The 24,511-nt window shown below is 38.9% G+C and overlaps 1 protein-coding gene across 1 annotated transcript; it reads right to left on the bottom strand.

Annotated features, from left to right (window-relative positions):
* Positions 1–1,504: 1,504 nt before the first annotated feature.
* LOC139445575 (uncharacterized) lies at positions 1,505–24,432 on the bottom strand. The gene is made up of 5 exons (XM_071226732.1): positions 24,312–24,432; positions 19,439–20,841; positions 17,416–17,566; positions 15,043–15,181; positions 1,505–13,968 (listed from the first exon to the last, which is right to left on the bottom strand). The coding sequence occupies exons 2-5, from the start codon at positions 20,833–20,835 to the stop codon at positions 13,259–13,261; spliced, it is 2,397 nt and encodes a 798-aa protein (XP_071082833.1). The 5' UTR covers positions 20,836–20,841; positions 24,312–24,432; the 3' UTR covers positions 1,505–13,258.
* Positions 24,433–24,511: the final 79 nt, after the last annotated feature.

Here is a 24,511-nt window from a genome sequence, read left to right as displayed (position 1 = left end):
TACTACCCGGGTACCCGACCCCCTATTACCCGACCCTACCCGAGTACCCACTACAAGAGTTGGGGACAAAATGTCTGATTGGGAATTGTTTCACCGCAGCCCTGGCCAAAATTATTTAGATACATGTATCAAACGATCAGAGCAAGCGTACACTGAAGTTGACTGAAGCTATATCTTTACTCAAACATATACAAGTCAAAAGGAATGTGTGCATCGTCAGAAAGAAATGCGAACATTAGCAACTTGTAGTGTAACCACTGAGCTATGGTGAGTTTTTGTCATTAAACAAGATATCATGTGACTAACCATGGGTCCGGGTAGTCCTGTGGGTACCCGGGTCCTACTCAGGACCCACCCGACCCGAGTACCCGAGTTATCCGACCCAGCCCTACAAGATGTGTTTTAGAATGTTTTCAGCAGATTCCCGTGTAGTTGTTGATGAACCGTTCCTTTTACCACTGTTGATTTTCATACACTTCTCAGGCGGTACGGCAATATTTTCTCACAGGATATAAGAAGCCGTCCTTGGTACAAGCAGGAATCCACACCATCAGGGTACAACAACATGCAATCAACCAAGTAACCACGTCCGACTTCGCCATGTTGGTTGACTCTTTGGACAAGCGTCAGGGAATCTGTGATCTACGAGAGGCGCCCCTCCCCACTGAATCTACCATATTTCAGAACTCCTCAGTGTGGGGGTTGAGGAGATATTTAATATACACTGATCAACAAATACGTATCAGTAATAGTGGATTAATGTTATCTCTCTGCATATTGCAAATAATCAACAAATGGTACAAATTAGAGCTACAAAAGTTCAAAGTGGGCTTGATCTGCTTGTTTATAGACAATATATTTCGTGCTTTGTAAGTAATTCCATGAATTTTCTACCCCATAATGAATATTAAGTGTGATCCACTTGCGAGTCTGACTGAGAGTGTGATCAGTCCCCGTTTGAGTGAGTGAGTGTCTTGGGTTTAATACTTGTTCGACCAGTGGTTCAGTTATGTCAGCCTCGACCTGGCAGGACAAGCCCTGAGCCATACAGGTTATAGAAGTTCACTACTCTTGTGTAACCCTTGGCCACAGGTATGGTGTTGACAGACCAAGCATCATCATGGAAAATCTGTGATCTGAAGTTTCCATCATAGGATACTGGCATTCCCAAGAGGTGTAACTCTGTACAACAAATGGGCTACCTGATTCCCCTCACCCTTTGTTGGGTTGTGGGGTAGAACAGATACATATACCAATTCTTTTTTGTTTGTAAGGCTGTTTTTTATTGATTAACGCTGCATTCAGCAATATTACAGCTGTTCAGTCGAGTCTGGACCAGACAATCCAGTGATTGACATCATGAGCATCGACCTATGCAATTGGGATACGATGAACTGTATTAACCAAGTCCGCGAACCTGACCACCCGATCCCTTTTGTAGCCTCTTACGACAAGCATTGTCGATTTTAACAGTAATAACACAACATAATACTGGATTGCGAACTCAACGTTTTTATTCTGATACATTCAACAATATGAGCGAGAACCTCCTGTGAAGGCTATAAGTATGAGATACAAAATGAAAGACAACACTTTCTTCTAGGCCACTTGTAATATATAGGTGCTTGAGTATAGGATATAATATATGTCCTAGTCTTTCACAAAATGTTGAATAAAAGTCAACAAGAACAAAATATAATCTAACAAGAACTTCAAAGAACCTCACAAAATATATATTTGAAGAAACTGTCAATATCACAACAGGCTCTATTTCAGTTAGTAGACATGTCTACCTCTGTTTACATGAATAAATCTAATATATGTATAAAATAATGAGTAAAAACATATGTAGGTAGGTGTACACTAAAAGCAACGATGTATAGATCTGATTCAGATTGTAGGGGTTTCAAACTGATCTGAACAGTCATAGGTCACTGATTCCTCAACTGAAAGGGATGGGTGGGGTCACAGAAATACAGGTCGAGGTAGCTCATAGACCTCAGGAACAGAGGGGTTAATGATTAAGGCTCCCTCGAAAAATGAAGCACTTAGGGAAATATCTTGACTTTACAGTGAAATAATATTTTCGAATAAACAGTAGCATAAAAATATGATATCTGCTGCACATCTTGCACTACAGGGAAATCTCTCTTTAAAAATTGTATCAGTCAATTTTTTAAACAAATGATTGTTTCTTGAAGTGCTCATATTCTTTTTGTTGACCTATTTTGGTAGCATCTCATAAAACTACTTTCATTATGGTATCTTATAAGATATAAGTTCAATAAACAGTATGGATGTCATGATTCACTGACGAGTCGTTAAGACATGCCTACTCATATACCGATTCTTGTAATTCTGTAACGATCAAATCAAAAACATTAATCGACCACTGAACTATCTGTAACATGCTCAAACTGGCCTGCATCATATAGGCCAATACAGCTTTAGGGAGCCAAAACTAATACTTGAAAACATATGGTTTAGGTAGTCAGTTAATAAGTATGTCATGAAATGGGTATTATCATACTGCATATAGAAATACAATAATTATAACTTTATATAATAAAACTGGTCTCTTTTCACATGTCACATTAATCAGATACATTTGTATTTGTCTGAATGAAAAGAAATCAATGGGGCCAACTCAAGCAAGATGGAAAATGTTATTAGATTATGAAAGTAAACAGAGGAGCAAAAAAAACTTTACCTCACAGTTGTTTGATCTTCAATAAAAAATATTTAGGTCGAAGATATTATACATATATATTATATGTATTAAGAAAATAACCTGTACTGATACTTGTCAGCACTCAAAGAATACTTCCGTGTGGTCTTACTTGAAAAAAAACTTAATTTGATTTAAAACTTTTAAAAATTAAAAAACAAATTGCACAATACAAATTTGCTGGTGGGTATCTTAGACATATTTTTTCGGCCCCCACTTACATTTCCAACATGGTAGGGGTCATATGGTTGCAAAAATTTATTTCTTACCCCCCATCTTTATTTAACCATTTTATTTTTACACAAAATAACCCAGGCACTGATTTCGTTTTACAAACAGGAATGACCTTAAATAGATTCAAATTTTAACAACACTTCTTAAAATATTCAACTTCCTAAAAAAAAAAACATGGTATAGTTTCTGCTGCCTCTCAGTTTGTGACATATTCCTCTGGGCTTTGAAATTGTGAAAATATCAAAATGATGTTGGATGTTGGAAAACATCTACTAGTATGATTACTCCACAGCTGTAAAACACAAATTGATTGTTCTGTTTTGTTAACAGCAGTAATAGTAATACGACCTGGTCCAAGAGTACAGGTGAGAAATACATTTTACACATCTGATTGCCCATTGCTCATGTACACAGTACAGACAGGAAGAAGATCTAGACATGTGGACCTTTTCTAAGTGCATTGATATTGCACATACAAAAAGATTTTGAGCAAGATATATGTCCAGCACTAAAATGAACTCAAAGACTGGGAAGAAGAAAAAGACTTTTGAGGACAATACACAAAAAGTTCATGGTGTTATACATCAGACACATTGTTCAGCCTATTTCTTAAATATTTTCAAAAAGCTATATTTTAGAATTTGAGACCGGCAACAACCCCAATTTTATGCTATTTATGCCCATTAACGTGTGGGGAAAAATGGAGGTGGTGGGGTGGATTCATTTTTGTATTTCAGGTGACCACAGGTAACCATGAGGTTGATAATTTGGGTCGGTCAGGAACAGAAGAAGAAATAAACCTAGATGTATCCCGATGGCAGGCAAATATTCCTCTCCTTTCTTCTGATGGCCAATACAGGGCCCCTTTCCACAAAACGAACTTATCGCTGCAATGATGGTAAGTCTACGTTTAAGTACGGGACTTACGATCACCTTGGTGCTGAGATCGCTTTGTGGAACGGGGCCCTGGAGTAGAAGTCAAGAGATCAATATGTTTAAAGGGATGTAACTCCTATTTCTTTTTCTTAGTTTGGAGAAGATTCCAGGATCACAGTATCTAATATGTTGGGTGTGTATAGTTTGGAATAATCTTAATTTCTACTTTTGTTGGTAGGAAACATATGGCTGGTGTGAAACAAATAAAAAATGGTGTCCTCTTGAACCTGAGCACAACTACAAAATACATAAAATAGAAGTAATGTTAGTAGTTACTGAAAGGAAGATACTTGGTGTAAATATTAAATCAACATAAAGAACAAGGTCTCAAAATAGAATTAAAAAAAACCCTCCAAAATGGTATGGGTGCCATCATGCACAGTTTGATGCAGTAACTGTTGCATGGATTACAGATTTCACATATCATGTACTTGTAGAAAATACATGAAGTCAAAAACATTGTAAACACCAGAAGCAAAAGAGGATGTTCTCAAAAGTTTATAGTTCACAACTAGCTCCAGAAACAACCCCTACAATGGACAGGGGAATGGGTCCAGGGTATTTATCCAAACAGTAAGGAGATGCAATTCCCTGTATCATCGAGGATGGCTCAGGACTGACTGTCGGCCTGTATACTGAGGTGCTTTTCATGTCTGGCAGTGTGTCTTGGTTCCACATCATCAAGTTTGTAACTTGGGACATATGTGTCAAATTAGTCATATATGGAAGGCCGAATTGGTACATAAAGTGCTTAAAATGGTTTAATTCAGCAAAAAAGACTCATTTAGAAAATGCTATATAACCTTGACAGTAAATGTGAGTGAGAGGTTTGGGTTAAGTGCAGCTTTTAACAGTATTCCAGTTATATCACGGCTGTCACACTACGTGGGAGGAAAGCCCAAAGTGATGCAGATCTCAGGCGTTGACCACTTCAGTGAAACCTACGACCACCGTGCTGAGAGACAGAGAAACAGAATCAGGGCGAACCAGAATTCTAACGCATAATCAGAGGTTTCTGGCACGTCCAAGACACATAACTCTGCAACGTGAATTGCAGAGCCTCAGACGAATGGACCACCCATGCCCTCAATAACAGTAAAAGAATCTAGGACAAATATGGTCACTTATTGTTCAGCATAGTTCAGTTTCTTCTATCTTAGATAACCAATGTTCATAAATTCAGATCAACATGATTAGTTGTAAACTATAAAATTTTGCTGAAACCCCTACATCTATGACAACATAAAAAAATATTATACATGTCCAAATCATTCACAGCACTTCATTCAGTTGTTGAAAAAAGTGTCAAAAAAACATCTTTCAACTAAAACATAAAACTGGCCCAAATCAAGACATGCAGAAAATTAGTCACATCGCTTTCAATTCTCAAACTTTGGCTATTTTGAATACACACATATCAAAGACATCAAAAACAGCAGATTACATACAGGTAATTGTTGCAAAAATATGTACAGGGTTTATTGCAGTTCCTCTAAGAATCTGAACATGCAATATTTTTGATATTTTAGTCTTAAGTTTACAGTATGTTCATTTGTTGTTCACAGAATAAAAGGTTTTGTAAAATGAAAAATCACAATTTCTTGGAATGAAGAAAACCTGTGATACATTTTCTCATGTTGGTCTGCTAGAACTACAAAAACAAAACACAGGCCTTTGACTTTTAGCCTTGAAATGCTGGGTATTGTGAATTAACCACTTTTCAGATCTTTCAATACAAAGAATAAATGACATATACAATCAGCACTTATCTTTTTCTATTTTCTCATCCAGTTAACCTGTTGTGACTAACTTCTTTGATAGGCATTAAGAAGTTGGAGTACTAAGTAAGGATTAAGGACTACATGGCTACATCTGGTAATCCACTGCATGTCAGAATTCAACATTAAGGGGGTCCTGAGGTTTGCTCATGATGTAGATGGTGGAATCAATGGACCCCTAAATCACTTACATTTTTAACATTAGGGTTATGACAAAGACGTCTTGAATTCCATGCTTAATTTTGAACAGCGTATCTCATGCAAGTTTAAAGACCTTGCAAAATACATTTTTATACATGTCATTTTGGTTTCTTTTTAAATGATTATGACAATAATTGTCCTCTTGAAATGAAAATGTCTTAGAATGAACAAGGATTAAGTAAAATGTAATGCTAGATCAGCAATATCTGTCACATTCTGACTGCTCAAGGATGTAATAAACATATAAAGATATAAAATCATAACAAATGACATTAATTTGGACAGACCTTTGTAAAAACCTGGGTTTACAAATCCAGCCAGCCAACCAGAAACAAGTTAAATATAAAAATACCTCATTTTCTGTCGCTATCAACATATATAAATTAATTAAAATACTATAAATTACACCTGTTTAACATTGTTCTCAGGGAAAGGGAGGTAACTCTAAACATCTTTCTTTCCCTTTTCCTCATGCCCCACATTCCAACCCCCTTACTTAAAAAGAAATATAAAAAAATTATCTAAAATTGGATTTATTTTATTTTCAACCTACCAAACTGAAATTGGGTTAAATATCTGTACCCTATTTTGTGACATATCAGATTATGCAGCATAACAAATGATGTCCATATTCTTAGATGTCTGCAATAATGTAAAGAAAATATTAGTTCGGGGTAGTTTGTGAATCATTCATTATGCCAACTTGCACAAGAAAGGCACATCTACCACTTCAGCTTTAGCCACAAAGAACACATACAACTGGAAGAATATCAATTTATAAACACTGTCCAAGTCTTCCATCAGCATCAACAAGAAGAAGATAACAACGAATCACAGATAGTCATGCAATCGGCGCGATCAGCTTTAAAATGGAAGTGGCTCTCAAGCCAAATATGTCTATCAAAGGTTGTTTTTGACTGTCTATTTACAGATTTGTTTCATAAAATATTACATCTATGTTAATATTATGAAGAAAACAACATGCAATATCACAATCAGAAATGATATTGAGGATAACATATCGCATGACGACGTGTACCAAGAGTTCAGCTTTACAGGACATATACTCACATGCCTTAGCTTTCTGTGTTATTTCAGTGAAACATGAGTGAGTGAGTGAGTTGTGTTTAACGCCGCTTTTAACAGTATTCCAGTTATATCACGGAATGTCAGCTTAATGTGGGAGGAAAGCCTGAAGTGATGCAGGTCTCAGACGTTTACCACTTCGGTGAAACCCACGAGCACGGGTACGGTGCTGACAAACCTAGAAACATAATCGGGGTGAACCTGGATTCGAACCCACGACCATAGGTTTCTGGCGTGCCCAAGGGACCCAACTCTGCACAGCGAATCGCGGCGCCTCAGACTACCGGGCCACCCGTGTCCCTAGTGAAACATGAACAAGTGAGTGAGTGAGTTGGGTTTCATGCTGCTCCAGGTCCATGTCACAGCATGTCCGCATACAGTGGGAGGAAAGCCTGAAGTGATGCAGGTCTTAGACGTTTACCACTTTGGTGAAACCCATGAGCACCGGTTTGGAACTGATAAACCTGGAAACATAATTGGGGCGAACCAGGAATTTATCCAACAATCATAGGTTTCTGGCATCGCCTTAGAAGACTGGGCCACCCATGCCCGAACAATATTCACATCCTCTAAACATGTTTCATGAATGATATCATATGTTGCTCTAACAGAGGTTATTAAACAAGTTTTCAACACGATTACGATTTATACTACTCCAAAACATTAAGGACCAGCCAATTCTTTCATGGCATGACAGATTACCTTCAGTCATATATTAGAATTGCGTCATCCATAACATTTTTCAGCAGTACAAGAATGTGTTTATTATTGTTATGTGCAGGGTAGAATAGGTCTTCAGCAACCCATGATTGCCGTAAAAGGTGACTATGCTTGTCATAAAAGGCGACTAATGGGATCGGGTGGTCAGGCTCTCTGTCTTGGTTGATGCATGTCATCGATCCCAATTGCATGGATCGATGCTAATGATGTCAATCACTGGATTGTCTGGTCAAGACTCGATTATTTACAGACCACTGTCATATAGCTGGAATATTGCTGAGTGCAGTGTTAAACAACAAACCAACCAACCAATATTATTGTTATGATGACAGCAGTGTATGTAGGTCAGCACTGTACAGAAAGCCATAATGATTGCCAAGAAAGAAGCAGCCTTCACCTTGCAGTACATGTGTTGCTTGTTTGGTATTACCAAACTGACCCTATCCAGTTAATGCACACACAGTTTCTGTAATGTTTCCTAAATGTAAACGCCAATTCCTTCACATTCAGGTGAACCAATAAAGGCTTAAAGGCTTAAGCCACACTGGAATAGCACAGAAAACTTAGGGATTCATGGTTACATGACAAACGTTCAGCATGTGAGTGTAGCATGTTATGGGGTGTCCTCAGATCTTTGTTAGTGGCAGCTAGAACTGATATCTGATGTAAATGAGATTGAGCTAACACTTTAACCACTAGCCTACCCCACCGCTCATCTAGATCTTGTACTCATCAGCTCTAGATTCTGTAACTAGTCCAAAGTTGTAATCAAAATTCATCATGGTTAAGATTGCCAAAAGACACTATTACTTGTATTCTGAAGGTTTTCAACACATATCGAAAGGACTAGACTAACAGAAGTAAGTTTCTATCCCTGCATACCTGCTGGTATACCAGTGCATGCAATACAATGACAGTCCATGACAAAGTTAGTCAATATACTGTCAGAGACTGAAACAAATTTTCAGTAGCCATTAGTTTGAAACCAGGGTAAAATAGTTTTCAGTCCAGAGATGAGTTAATAACAGTCCATAAAATAAGATTAAAATGTACTCTCAACTTGCTCAAAGGATTTGAAGGAAAGGTTCAAGTCTGTGTATCCGGACGCTTAGTGGACAGCTTGTATGTGCTTTCTCCAAGAGTACTTCACAAATGACAGTTGTTCACTTCACGAAGCAATGTAAAGATATTGCTGGTTGTGATTCATCACAAGTTGGGCCCATATCTTTGCAAATGGCCCATAATTTTGGTCAGTTGGCATTGTATTATGCAGCCTGGGCTAATTGCTCTTCAGCTCAGTCACATATTATTTAATCTACATATAACCTCTGTCATGTTGACAACATAAAACAAACAGCAACTCCTTCAAAATATCATGGAGCTGAACATCAGAGTGAACACTCGTAACATAAAATCACATTTGCTTTTTTAATTAATTTACAAATAACATTGATTACTTGTTCATTGGAGTCATCTTAGCCAGTTATTCTTTAATTTGTTGGATCACAGATCAACTCAATATTATTGTCAAAAGTGACATCTCAGACAGATGAAGAAAACTTCCCTTATATTGGTCTCCCGAGATAAACAGACAAATTGCACATGTAGAGTTAGGAGAAACAAGGTACTATATACCAAGGTAAAGTACAAAGACACTTAATAAAATTATCTTCACTACGCCAACATCTGTAATCCAACAAATACAAATATAATGGTCTTATTCAATAAGGCCAATAAAAACATCTGCCCCCCCAACAATTGAACACATGCAAAAAAAAAACAAGCTCCAGATAAGCTTTCGGTGTTGTGGGTATTTTACCCATGCATTTTAACATCATTGGGTATCAGTAATTCTATCTGGGTATTCAAATTTCTGTTACCCTCTACTTTTACACACGTGGGTATTTACTGTATTCAACGTAATAAGCGCCCAGGGCGCTCTCAAAATTAGAAATAGGGGGCTTTCATTGGAATATTATTTTGTCGAAAAAAAAGAGTTGAAAGATAAATTTTGTCGTTTATGCGGACAGCCTGAAATGTTTATATTATGAGAGATATATTTTTCCAGAATTTAATTGCCCATAATTAAGGGTGCATATAACACACGAGTGCGTATTATATGCAAATAAATAAGTACCGTGTACCTTGATCAATCGGAAAGGGAGCTAATTGGGATTGTTCACACGCCGTGGGCGCTTATTAGAGCGGGGCGCTTATTACGTCGAATACGGTAAGTTAAATATTTAAAAACACTATTCATCTAGTCCCTGCAAACTGGTGTTGTGTGGGTTCGAGAGCTTTATAGGACTCAAAACGATACTTCCACAAGAAAGTGTGATGGCAAATGATCATGATGTAACTGTCATCGTGGAGTTTGGCAAGGTTGACGGAATGCCTGTTTATAATTTCAAAATAAGTTTCTGATTTGCGAATCGAATACGCAGGGTTACTTCACAATATTTTGATGTTACGCACACACTGGCACAAGTTTTATTTTTGTTGCGTATCTGTAATGTTCGTTACGTATTTGATACGCTTGGATTTTATCTTACTGCGTATTTCTGTATTAATGATGCGTATTTTACACAGATACGCAGCTTATCTGGAGCTCTGAAAACAATGTGGTTTAACATGCATGAGGAAACTACATCCTCACCAACTCCAACAAGACACAGTCGTGTCAGACCTTCACGTATATATCAACACAGTCGTGTCAGACCTTCACGTATATATCAAAACAGTTGTGTCAGACCTTCACGTATATATCAACAATCTCAGTCACAAAAGTAACATGTTGACCATCAAAAACTGGTCAGTTAAAAAAACAATTATTGGCCAATTATTATAACTTGTACATTGTATCGTAGACTCATTTAAAAGGGACCTGTACGTTAGCAGGTCGGAAAACAAACATTTTAAAAATGTAACAAAACTGAATAATCTAAATTTGTTTTCTTATATCTATTCGTGAAAACAAAGAACAAATACATACCAGACCTGGTGATCTGAAATGCAAGCCAAAAACAAAAATCTAAATATTTTAACATAAACTTTCATGTTTACAGAATTCATCAAAGATGAATGCCATAGGAGAAATTCGCTGTCCAACGCGTTTCAACCCACATAGGTGTGCGTTCGTGTGCCCAAAAAAGTATATATATGTTGTTACACTACAACAAATAAGCTTTAAGAAAATACCGAAATTATGTTTCTGAAAAATATGCACATAGGCGAAAATCGCTGTCCAAAATCCCCAAATTTGAATCTTTTAATTTACTTTTCAATATTTTATGTCGTTTGATACCAAGCATTACTCATTATTTCACAGAAATACTTTGTTTTCCAACAATTTTACTTCCACCTAAAAATATATTACCCACTGCAAAATTGTGTTCCTAATACGTGATCAAAATACATTTCCTCCTTGTTCTAACCACGAAACTACGCACAGAAACAGAACATTTTGCTCGATTTTTGCACATTTTTCTCCCAATTTGACCGTTTATTATTTTTCTTATGACATTTTTATCATGTCATTCGATAACTAGTAGAATGATCAATAACTGTACTTAATTTTGTTTAATTATTTTCACAAATAACGCTTGTAGAGACATTTTTGTGCAAAATGCAGAAATCCATGGTCCAATGACAGGCCGTCACGCATACGAGTGACCCCCTCTCAGGTGGTCAGTTATACGCGAGACGGGAGAGCCGTCTCGCTTACACGTTACGTCCTCTACTGATCATTGTCATGTCATACTCAAAAATACAAGAAGACTATAAGCTACAGAAGAAACAGATTGTTTTATATTTTTACTCTCTCGTACATATTTCGTCAAGGCTGGTGACAGAAGAAACAAATTTCTGACAGTTTTTCTCTTCTCTTGCTTTTTTCTTTATAACATCCTGTCAGTGATAAATCTCTTATTAGCAAAATACATGTCAGTGTACATGGAAGCCCCTTTCAGTGAGTACTGACGAGAATACTGGAAATTTAGGGGTCAAGCAGGAATTTTTAAAATGCCATAGCAATATCAAACAGTAATTTATGAAAATGAAAGACATAAAAGTAATGAAAATAATGAAGGTACCATAGGGCTGTTTGCCAAAGAAATTCATCTGTTTCCACCAAAAACACTAAGATGTCACAAGAGTAAAATGGTAACACCAAGTCAATGGTAACATTTTCTACTGATATGAAGTACTGTGTTAATCTCCATCACAGCCAAACAGTAATATATATATATTTAGTGTTAATCTTCAGGTTGTGAGTGAGTGTGTTGGGTTTAATGCTGCTTTGAACAGTTTTCCAGTTATATCTCAGCGTGTCAGCTTAATGTGGGAGGAAAGCCCGAAGGGATGCAGGTCTCAGACATTTACCACTTTGGTCAAACCACGAGCATGGGTATGGTGCTGACGAACATTGAAATATAATCAGGGCGAACCGGGGTTCGACCAACAATCATAGGTTTCTGGCGTGCTCACGGGACACAACTCCCTTAGATGACTGTCACCTAATCTTCAGGTATGATTATGTTCTGGTCTAATTATTTCACGATGTACATTCGCCATATCATATAATGATCTAACACACACAGAGCTGTTTACAAGTAATTCAAAGCATCTGTGTTCCAATCCTATCATGTACAAAAAAGTCGCAGTACGCTACCTCTGAACAACATGATCATATGTGTGTTAATGTATTGAAATATAAAGTTACACAACATCATTCTAATATTCTGAGAGATGGGATAATGCGTCCCATGGTAACTATGGTGTACACAGATGCTCCCATCACTGCTAAGATGTTACCATCTTGACTCAGAGCACTGTTAAATACCTCAATCAACTCGAAAAATATTACTGCTGACATCTTAAAAAACTAAATTACAACACAGCATGTTATTATGGGCTTTAGATTTTCTAATAGCCATTACAAGTTATGATTATGCAAACATCAAATATGCATTAAAACATGCTTGCAGCATGTGATTGCATTTACAAATCAACACTCACTGTACATTATTCTAAAAATATTGGGGTTTTAGCAATGGTTTGAGAAAGACAATACAAACATCATTAGGGACTGGCCACATATTACTTGTGGGTTGGAGAGGGGAGGGGTGATGATGGTGGTGAGATTGGACTGTATCATATTTTGCCGACCCTCCCATTTTTTCATGTCTCTCCCCCCCCCCTCCCCTTTCCCTTTCCCAATACGTAACATGTTTACAAGACATCCACCCCACCACCTGGTTGTGATCACCCCCAACCTCAACGCACCCCTAATCTCACTGGCCCCCCTCTCCCCTAACAGATCACCAGTCCCTTACATGTATTGATTATGCACAAACAGTATGTAAACACGTGGATCTGCTGTCCCTTGAGGAAATCATTTCCTGACAATTAAACCACTCAAAGCTAACACTATATATCGATATTGAGAGATGTATGTTTTAATTCTGCTGTCAAATATTCTTGGTCTCTAATAAATGCAGATCTTTCCTGTTAATTTACCAAATAATGTAAACATATTTTCCCTTACCGCGTTGATCTTTTCATTTCATGTTTCCATCTAGCCTCCACATCCTCCGCCACACCCTCCTCCACACCCACCACCGCACCCACCCCCACATCCACCGCCGTCACCACCACCACATCCACCCCCTCCTCCCCCTCCCCCACATCCACCACACCCTCCACATCCACCACACCCTCCAGTATCTCCAACATCTCCACATCCTATGTCTCCACCATCCATGCCTCCACCATCCATGCCACCCCCAACATCCGTGTCAACCACCCCAGTGTCCACTCCATCAATGTCACCCATCCCACCTCCACCACAACCAGCACAGGCATTGGCGCCATAGGTGTGGTAGATGTAGTGGTTGGATGGTGTCATGGTGATAAAGCCTGCAGCCATGATGAAGGCCATGTCATTTGACGGGATGTATTGCACGGATTGTGTTCCCCTTGAGACTTGCTTCTGAACAGGTTCCCCTGGCTTCCAGTCAGAGGAGCGGGGCTGACACAGCACGTGGAGTAGGGAGATAGAGAAGGCTAGGGCGATGTGCTCCGGGATCTGGCTTGTGTCTTCTTCCACGCGAACATAGCCATGCTTCAGGTCCATGAACAGAGACCCAAACTTGAAGGAGAACTTCTGATGCAGATAATCCGTAAGTTGGACCTCCTTCGAAGATCCGTGGAGTAAGTCGTAGAATTTGAAGGTCAAGTAGCCTGGACACCCAGGCACTCCACGCTTACCCCGATGATGTCTGGTTCCTGAATAGAGAGCACACAAGTGAGTTTGTGGGCGATGATTGAACGCTGAACAGTATTTCTGTTATAATGTGGCAGTAAACATGGTAAAGCTGAAAGCAACATAATTTTTAGAAGTATAACATTTTTCTGAAATCCACAAACATGGCCGACAAACATTGCCATAATTTGGTCAGATCAGAGTCTCAACTCATGATGGTTATTGACCATTTGAACCCATGCCAAGGCTGCAGGATGCACCACAAAGTGGGACAACCATACCCAGAGTAAACAATTGATACTTTAAAGCTTTTCCATGATAAATATTTTTGTTGAAAAGTGGAATAATTGTGAAATATCAAAATACATCACTAAGTGTTCACACCAAAGTTTGAAGCGGTGTACACCAATAACAGTTAACAGCATCCGAAACAAATTGTTTCAGTTCTCTTGCCCTTATAAAGATAACATATAGCAAAATCCCCCAAAATGGCAAATTTCTACCAGTCCTGAAGATACCTTAATTTAACTATTGGGCAGTTTGGCAAGGACTATGGACTTGTGCCAATTTCTAACACTGCAGTTATTGCCCTTCAAAATGACATATCTGGTTGTGCAGTCATTTAGGCAGAACAATGGCGACATTCATGTGGTTCGAGTATAGCAGAGGAAAAAAAAAAAAAGTCTATTTCAACCACTGACACTTTTAGAATTTTCGACCAACGACATTGTAAAAAAAAATAATAAAAAAATAAAAAGGAACAAGTAATTGCCTTCTGAACAGTGCCGTACGATCATCAGGATCAGGAATCTTTGTATACTACTCAAAAGAAGTTAAGGATCACCTGATTCTTCCATATTACAATAGTTAATCTCTCATGCCATGACAGATTAACATTACCAATATGAAAGAATTGGGTGATCCTTAACTTCTTTTGAGTAGTATAGTTCATATTAAAGCATCAGAATGTGGAAGTCATTGTGTTCAACAAGTATGTTGACTGCTGATCTCTTAAACATGCCAAATGAACAGCAACAAGAGTTTTGTCTCATTTCAAAAGCATATTGCACAAACATAAAATCATTCCAAATTCTAACCTTTGACCCCTGCCACTCCTTTTCTGTATCCTCCCCAGCGACCTTTCACAATGCCCCAGTCTCCTTCACTGTTCTTGATGAGGATGGCTCTCTCGCCTGACCGAGGGTTGAGTGTTATACACTTGTCAGGATGCTTTACCTGTAACCATGGCAAAAGATGTAGCGAGTGAGTGAATGGGATGGACAGGCCTCAAAATTCCAACTAAAACTGTCGGCAATGCGACCTAAAGTTCAGTCTGTCTACTATTAAAAAACTGAGGGGTCACCTTGAGACGACCTTGAAAAAATATCTTGTGGTGACTGAGATTTATTGCTTCACATGTGTAGACACACAAACAAATAACTTGAATTTGCTACGCCGTTTTCTCAATCACCTGTTATTCCCGATTGCAATGGAACTCATCGTCTGTGATAAGTAACATTTTGATAGCTCCATGCAGCGCTGCCAGGATTTGGTTACACTATATATTGTTACTATGTGCGATGCATCGGTTTACAGACTTCTGACATGCGTAGACTGTTCTGTTTTATTTCACATGACAAAGTACTTTTCTATCGTTGCACAACAAAAAATGATCGCACCACCAAAAGTTGTGAGTGAAACCGATGATGATAGTAACTTTGGGAATAATAATTGTGATGGTTGACATGCTTCTGACCCACTACCATTTGAAAGTAAATCAAAATTGTTTTCTGTGAAAAGGAAATTATACTAAGTATGGGTGACAAAGTATGCGAGGCTAATATTCGATTCAAAGATTAACGCTAGGCTTAACTTGTCCATATCAATCATAATAATATGAATTTGATTAAAAGATAATTTCAAATGTTTTCATCCACAACACAATATCTTCTGATAATTGTAAATTTTACATTAATTTGGACATTTATATTCTTATTCTATCTCACACTGTGCATTCTTCCTTCTTCTTTCAATCCTTATGTGGAAACATGCTGGGACAAAGTTTCCAGCTTCTAAAAACATTTTGTCCGAACACATGTCAGCATCACCATGGTCTCACCACCCAAACAAATGGGTCACACACTGTAAGTATAATCCTGCATTGTGAGTGAGTGAGTGAGTTTGGTTTTACGCCGTTTTAGCAATATTCCAGCAATATCACGGCGGGGGACACCAGAAATGGGCTTCACACATTGTACCCAAGTCGGGAGTCGAACCCGGGTCTTCGGCGTGACGAGCGAACGCTTTAACCACTAGGCTACCCGACCGCCCCATCCTGTATTGTGACCTTACACAAGCTGATCATTGCATTGATTACTGCAATTATATAGCAATGTGACCCCTTCATACTCATCGGATGTAACATCATGAAATCGGGTATAACATGTGTTACGTGTACATGACACATTTTGTGCACTCAAAAGACCCCATGCATCTGGTAGATGAGCAAGTGAGTGAGTGAGTATTGTTTTACGCCGCTTTTAGCAATATTCCTGCATTATCACGGTGGAGGACACCAGAAATGGCCTTCACACATTGTACCCATGTCGGGAATCGCACCCGGTGTGACGAGTGAGCGCTTCAACCACTAGGCTACCCGACCGCTGCTGTTGGTAGGATGACCAGATAGTGGAAACACGAATACGTTCATACAGCTGCTGCACCAGTGACTTTGTTCAAATGTGCCTCTGATCATCCACCAGCAAATGGATACCTGATGTCATATGTGAGGTGGATGTAAAAACCCTCCAGTGCCTGTAGGCAGCATGGGTTGTATATTCCCCAGGGAGTTGAGAATGATAACGGGAATGCATACAGATCCACTGGTCAAGGAACAAATAAACTGCATATGAGCAGAGATGTCTGGATAAGTCAGTGTTCCCGCTGGCTTTTGAAACTGCCAGTCCTTGTGGACTGGCAACTCCAAAAATTACCAGTCCCCTTTAGTTTTTGTCAGTCCCAACTTTCAACAAATAAACGACGTCATCTCTGAAGTAATTTCGTTAGATCATTCACACAAAGTTCAGTCACAATGTTCTCTCATTTTAAATATTTCGAGACTAAATCACAACAAATATATTTTTAACCTTGAAGCATGTGAAGTATGCAAAATGTTATTTTCCTGCATAGAAAATAGACATGGTGAAACCCAGATAGCAACAGACAAGCTTACTTTGTTCGAAAACTATACTTATATGAATATCGCCGATGTGATGTTCAATAACAAAGATTTATAAGGTACTTTATTTGCCAATCCACAGGGATTGGCAGTCAGATGAATTACCGGTCGAAGCCTAATTTTACCAGTAAAATACTGGTAATTACCGTTTAACGGGAACACTGTAAGTGCTGAAAATAAATGTATGATGTATGTGAATCTTTGAGAAATTTGAATGACAGCAAGTGCCTACCTGTGTTGGGAGAGGTATCTGGTCTGAACCCACCAGATGGGCTACAGCAGCCATCTTGTCGTGATAGAAGACCTGGATAGCAGACGTGAGCAGTGGAAGACTGTGAATGACACGTACTGTGAACACTAATTGTTGGGTGTGGTTCACCAGCCTGTAAGAAACGGGAGGAAACTAACAGTATCTGTACTTGCCACCTTGTGTATTAACTAGTACGGAGATCATCAGGCATAAATACCAACGCCAAGGGTAATATTACTGAGGTGCTTCATAATCATAAACATTCTATGATAAACTAATGCTTTACCATGTCTGCAGCATTCCATCACTTCCTGGTGGTACACTGAACTTACAATCACCTTGGGGTCTAGTCAAGATGAGGGGGTGTGGTTTTTGTGGGGGTGGGGGTGGGGGAGATGACGGGAAAGGAGGAGCACTGATTGGTATAAGAACAGTATCATAGTTTGCTGATTCCTCCCCCCTCACCCATCTTATGTCTGATAGTTTCACCCCTCACCTCAAACCCCAATGCTTGCAACATTTTTCCATGACCCCTCTCCCTATAATCATCTAATAGATGACCATCTCCCCTCTCCCATATTAAATTACCTTTCCCCTGAACATGTTGATGTGTGTCCCATGGACATGATGAAGTAACAATATCTCATATACTGGTTCAAAAGTTTAAAGTCGGATAAAAAACTTAATTCCTTAAGTTTTGAGACATAACCCTGTACCCACAAGAAAGCTTAATTCTGTCGCCCTTGTTTTATGATGAAACTTTCATCAAACAAAGTTTTTTTATTTGGCATTGACAATCATTTGAAGGATTTTTATAGATCAAATCTGTCATCATATATTACACACTCGATGGATGAATAATCTAGTTAATATTTTAGATGAATAAGGTCAAAAGCAGGAGAAATGTGTTGGAATTGGTGGGCATAAATTCTGCATCAGAATTAGTGAGTGAGTTAGTGAGTGAGGTTTAACACCGCTTTTAACAGTATTCCAGTTATATCACGGTCAGCTTTATGTGGGAGGAAAGCCCGAAGTGATACAGGTCTCAGACGTTTACCACTTCGGTGAAACCCATGAGCACGGGTATGGTGCTGACAAACCTAGAAACATATTCGGGGCGAACCGGGATTTGAACCCACAATCATAGGTTTCTGGCATGCCCAAGGGACGCAACTCTGCTCAGCGAATCGCGGCGCCTTAGACGATTGGGCCACCCGTGCCCCCGCATCAGAATTTTAAACTTGCCGTGTGTATGGTCATGATGAGGTGAGGTGAAGTGAAATGGGGTTTAATGTCGCGTCGAAGATTATTGCACTTATATAGCGACATGATGGTCATGATGATTAGCAAGGACCATGACAACTTAAGATTAGAGTTACTCCCCTTTACTGGGTAGCAACAGCGTGGAGAATGGCCATATTTGACATTGTCAGCAATACCTTATTCATTTCTACTACACCGATTGATATAATCCCCAAGCCTAAAAGCTGGTTTAATACTATCGCATTACTATTGGGTAGGGTACTATTGAATACAAACGCAAGTGTGAAAATAGCCCCAATAGTCACCCCAGTTATTGAAGTTATTATTTTCTAAACAGAGACATGGTAGAGATATTTTAATATTGCATTCGATACAGGTCCTTGCCCAATATTGACCCTATTATCAATGAAATACAAATCAATTCACAAAGCTATATATTTTCCATATAAAGTACTAACTGTTTGATAGGCATTACTTAGACGTTGATGGATGACAAGGTAGACACAATTTTATGGATAACAACTTCATTAATACTGTAAAAAACGACGATTGCTTTTACAGTATTAAAGAAGTTGTTATCCATAAAATTGTGTCTACCTTGACAACTGTACTAACATGAATTTGGATTATTTTAATATCAAGTTTGGAATATTTCCTGACAGTTGCCGAAGACTTTAGGACGAATATTGACCTCTGAGCAGGTCTAGATAGATCCCTGTGTACACACTGAAACAATACTTACTGATGAGTGGCAACTTCACATCTGTTTTCTTCCCCTGGCTTTACAGGTGGGAGGGGAACAGGACCCCACATTGATTCCACATTCTCCGGCATGATGCAGTTGTCATAGCGACCAGAGGAAAGGAACAGCAAGCATGGCCCCTGAACTGGTGGGGAAAGGCTTCCCTTGAAGTTCACCTTCAGCTGATTGTTTCCAAGGTCAATGTTGATATTCAATGGAGTAGCTGTTGTTCCTCCAGTTTCAATATGTGAGAGCATCGGGTACTTACTTTCTCCCAGAGTCATCTGGCTCCCAAAGCAGGCAAAGCCTGTTCTTTCTTCAAGACGAAATTTGAGGCAATTGGTTGACTTTGTCTCAAATTTGTAGTTGACAAGATTCTTGTCTTTCCATTCCTGGTTAGGACTCTTCAATGAGGCCAAAGTCTGCATTTCTTTGTTGTCTGCAGCAGCAGATATCTTCAGCTTAAACTTCTTCACACTAGACGGCAGGCCCGATAATTTGACCGACTCCAATTTCAATACAGCTGACTTTGTAGCAGCAGCAAAGATCTCGGCTCTGTCCATGTTGTGGAGTTTTCCATCAGGTGGGTTACCCCGATACATTGCACCATACATAGCAAAGGCTTCTCTGAAGGTTGATTGCCAAAGTTCACGAGTTTCCATGTCCGAGTTGTACAGCTTGGAGCCCACTGAACGGTCAGTGACAGTATCGTCATGGTTGAAGGTTTTCCCCAGAAGTGCTTCACTATCCTTCTTATACAGAAGAGGGTGCAGTTGATGTGTGTGCCAGATTAAGTCAATGTCGTAGCATGGGACGATGAACTTGCCCGGATTCATTTGCTTCAAGTAGATAAACTTCTTGTATCGATCCTGACAAATGTCCAAATACTTCTGGTCATGGTAATGAGGAAGTGAGATTTGATAGAAGAAGACTTTTTGTCTTGACACAGCATCAACAAGGTCATAAGAAGACACAAATGGTCCTTGAAGCTTGGGATCCACCAGGGAACCGTGCAAGTCAACCTCAAATGGCTCAGATGGATACATCTGTCTCCAGTACTGCTGGGACTTGGCTAGTGAGGACTTTCTTTCAGATGAATTCATGAGCTTGTGGTCCACGATACATCCAGCAATTGTGTGGGTGTCCTTCTGGTATTTCAGAGGAGCCAGCATGTGACAATGCCACACCCATTCTATATCCAAAGGTGCTGCCAGTTGTTCTCTGGGATATTTGGCAGCAAGAGGCAGCCAGAACCTTTCATATCTGTTGATGGCTTGCAGTAGGAGTGGGCCCCCATGAAGGGCAGGGTAGCGATTGACCTCCCTGAGAAACTGTCGCTGTAGGGCAGCGGACGACTTAAGGTCCAAGGAGAAGTTCACAGATTTCCACTGGGACATTTTTGTCTGTTGAGAAAATAAAATCATGAATGACTCACAGACATACAGGATTCTAAAACATTATGATAGAATAAAACATAGTCTGGAATTTCTAATCCCCATGTACATGATGTAGTACCGGCATAAATATTGTGGGGCAAAACTTTGATTACTAACCAAGATGAGAACTGGTATTTTAACCATTGTTTAACTTTAATTGCATATCCACAATTTTAGTGGGTTTTCATTTATTTTTTTACTCACCCATTTCTTGGCATTTGGGTACTTTAACTTTCTAACGTGAAGCCATTTTTGTTTGTGAAAACCAAGCATTGTAAGAAAGGTGTGTGGTCATGGACTCAATTTTTAGCAGCACCAATCAGTAACCGTCTAAAACATATTGACTTGGCACAATGTACTTTTCAAATGGAATCTATCTGTAATTGATTTTGTTTGTCGCTGATATACTTTACCAAAGGTAATTGTTGGAAAATGAATTTTGCGATCAGCTGATGGGCATTTGTTTTATCTTACAGTTAGAATATATGCATTAGTATTATTTCAGTAGTGCATTTATGGTTTTTGTTGGGTATTTAATATGTTAGGATTTGATTTCTCTGCAAATTATTTTGCGATAATATTGCAGCTTATCTAGAGCTCTGCATGATAACTGCGCACTCTCACAACACTATGCGCAGTAATCTACTGACAATACATAAGTACATGTATGACAATGCAAAAGGTCTTCTCTGTATCTACTGCAATCTCATCAAAACTAAAATCATATCATTATGAAGAACACCATCATTGGAGGCTGTGTCAGGTGAACATTCTAATCAGCCAATCAGAGTCAAGGCTTATAAATTCTCGGCACACGTGAGTGATGCATTCAGACAAGCATATCTGATTTCGGTATAATACGAGAAATTCCAAATTAAAGTAAATAATGATTCGCTGGTTGTCTCCCAAAACAAATACATGCCGTAATTACTGTATGCCAAAATCACAACACTTAGTTAAACCAAAGGCAAATTACCCATGGATGTGGTCATGGTAGTGGAACAGTCGAAGAGGAGGGAGTAGACCAATAGGAACCAGATGTGAGGGATCAAGTTGAGAAAGATGCCCTCATATTAACTAGATGTTGAGTATCTTTGAAAAATGAATTGAAACATACATGACCAAATATTTACATAAGATGATAGATAAGGTGAGTAAACCAATCAGAGGTGAGGGGAAATTTGGTTTAACGTTGCGTACAAGATTATTGCACTTATATAGCGACGTGCATGTACGTGTATGTGTTTGTGTGGCTGCTTGTACTAGTCCAGACTGATGCCGATTTATAGTGCTAGCTCACTGAGATACCATGCCGCAGTTTAACACGAATACCCCACTCAGACACAGTATACTGACTCCGAGCTGACCAGTCCATGTCTTAGCCCCTTAATGCCGAGCGCCAGACAGGGTAACAACAAGTACCATCTTTTAACATCTTATGGCATGACGCGGCCGGAGATTGAACCCCGTACCTTCCGCTCTACAGCGGGCGGACGCTCTACCACGAGACCACGGTGGTGGGCAAACCAATTAGAAGTAAGTAAAACAAGAGTCATCAGGAGATGACATATCCTCCTGGTCTGATACAATTCGGAATTGGAGTTTGGCTACTATTGCCCACTTTTGGTTCATTGCTACCTTCAGTTCAATGAAGAAAAACATAATGTTGTTCAGTATTTTTGCTGATTAAGCTGGGGTGCTGATTGGGTTTGTTCACTAGCCAATAGCCAATATATTAGCAAATATCGCCGTGGGCGCTTATTAGAGCGGGGCGCTTATTACGTCGAATACGGTATTGATTAAGAAAAACAGAGCAGTATTGTTTTAGACAGCTGACATCCGAATGGCTCTGAAACCAATTGTTTTGACTGGTATCATAACTCATAACCTTCATGTCCATCACTTCTTCCTGAAGCGAAGAACGGCAATCTTGCTAAAAACTGGCTTTAATTTTATGAATCTAATTAACACTGGCTTCATTTGTACATGTGTACAAACAGATGTCATGTTCACCTAACACCTGATAAAGGGGCAAGAAGTAGCCCTGAAAGGTTGTGTATGTATAATAAAGAAGTTATTATCCAAAACCAGAGCTCCAGATAAGCTGCGTAACTGCGTAAAATACGCATCAGAAATGCAGAAATACACAGTAAAATATAATCCAAGCGTATCAAATACGCAACGAATATTACAGATACGCTACAAAAATAAAACTTGTGCGTATCATCAAAATATTGTGAAGTAACCCTGCGTATTCGATTAGCAAATCAGCAACCTATTTTGAAAAAAACGGGCATTCCGTCAACCTTGCCAAACTCCACGATGACAGTTACATCATGATCATTTGCCATCACACTTTCTTGAGGAAGTATCGAGGTATTTTTGAGTCCTATAAAGCTCTCGAACCCACACGACACCAGTTGGCAGGGACTAGATGAATAGTGTTTTTTAATATTTAACTTAAATACCCACATGTGTAAAAACTAGTGGGTAACAGAAATTTGAATACGCAGATAGAATTACTGATACCCAATGATTTTAAAATGCATGAGTAAAATACCCACAAAACCAAAAGCTTATCTGGAGCTCTGAAAACAATACTCCTTGTTATATCATAACTTAGTCATCCAGCACTGAATACTTGGTCATTAAAATCTCAGTTCATTGCAGTCTCAAGACCAATTAGTTTGAAAGTATAAGCATGCAAAGTTACTACTGTCTCACAGTCTCTGAACCATATTATTTTCCCTTCTGCCCCGCCCTGACTGTAATGAATTCAATGAAGCAAGTCTAGATTTACCACAGGTTCAGCCATCTCACTAGGACTCCTTTTCAATTTAAATGCAGTTGCTTAATTGTTTCTATAACATTATTTATTTTCAGATCTCAATCTGTCTTCTTTTCAATTTCAATTTAGTTGTTGTTTCCATCAAAATTAGATGTTTTCAAACTAAGCGTTCGTCTTGAAATGTTACATAAACTAGACAATTTATCAACTGGCTCGTGGTGTTTACTGTGTACCAAAAGAATATCAATACCAAATTATTTGACAGGCATGACACACCTATATTCATAAACTGGTCCAAAGAGAAGCATAAACAAACAACGATTCCAAATTTAACGCACATATTGGAATTTCGACAAGATGGCCAAACCCTTACAGGGCCCCTTTCACTTACAATAACATTTCAGAGTCGTGCGTGTGTGCAGACACTGGTTGGACTAGAACGAAATGTCTCGTATCTAAACTAACCAAGTCAAGGGGCGACTGCTGTGATCACCAGCATGGCGGCGAAAGGCAACATAACGGAAATATTGGACAAGTTATTCCAATGTCAGTTCATGTTGATTCATAATCTCGCACAACCTCGATTTAGTCGAGCGAACATCTCGCCGGCATATTTTACAAAGATTTAACACTCTCCCAGAAAACTCACCAGCAATTTACATCAAACTTTACTGTTCCGGAAATTTGTAAATGTGCATATCTGTATATACCCGTCAATGATATCGTCAACTTTAGCTCCACTTCTGTTGTTTACGATATACCTCCATATATCCGGATACGCAAATCATCACGTGGTATCAAATTGACCAATCATATCACCTGTATGTGTGTAGAAACTTCCACCCTCCA

This window comes from Haliotis cracherodii, unplaced genomic scaffold (genome assembly GCF_022045235.1).
Source record: "Haliotis cracherodii isolate W230 unplaced genomic scaffold, xgHalCrac1.p SCAF_6, whole genome shotgun sequence".
Classification (NCBI taxonomy): Eukaryota; Metazoa; Mollusca; class Gastropoda; order Lepetellida; family Haliotidae; genus Haliotis; species Haliotis cracherodii.
The sequence above is the reverse complement of the archived record's forward strand: the minus strand, read 5'-3'. Positions and strand labels throughout refer to the sequence as shown.

Excerpts from the sequence above, each read along its gene's own strand:
- LOC139445575 (XM_071226732.1), bottom strand. The coding sequence starts at position 20,835 with ATGTCCCAGTGGAAATCTGTGAACTTCTCCTTGGACCTTAAGTCGTCC. Across the intron at positions 15,182-17,415 it reads AGATACCTCTCCCAACACAG|GTAAAGCATCCTGACAAGTG; the intron begins GTAGGCACTTGC and ends CCATGGTTACAG. Across the intron at positions 13,969-15,042 it reads AGGAGTGGCAGGGGTCAAAG|GAACCAGACATCATCGGGGT; the intron begins GTTAGAATTTGG and ends CTCTCTATTCAG.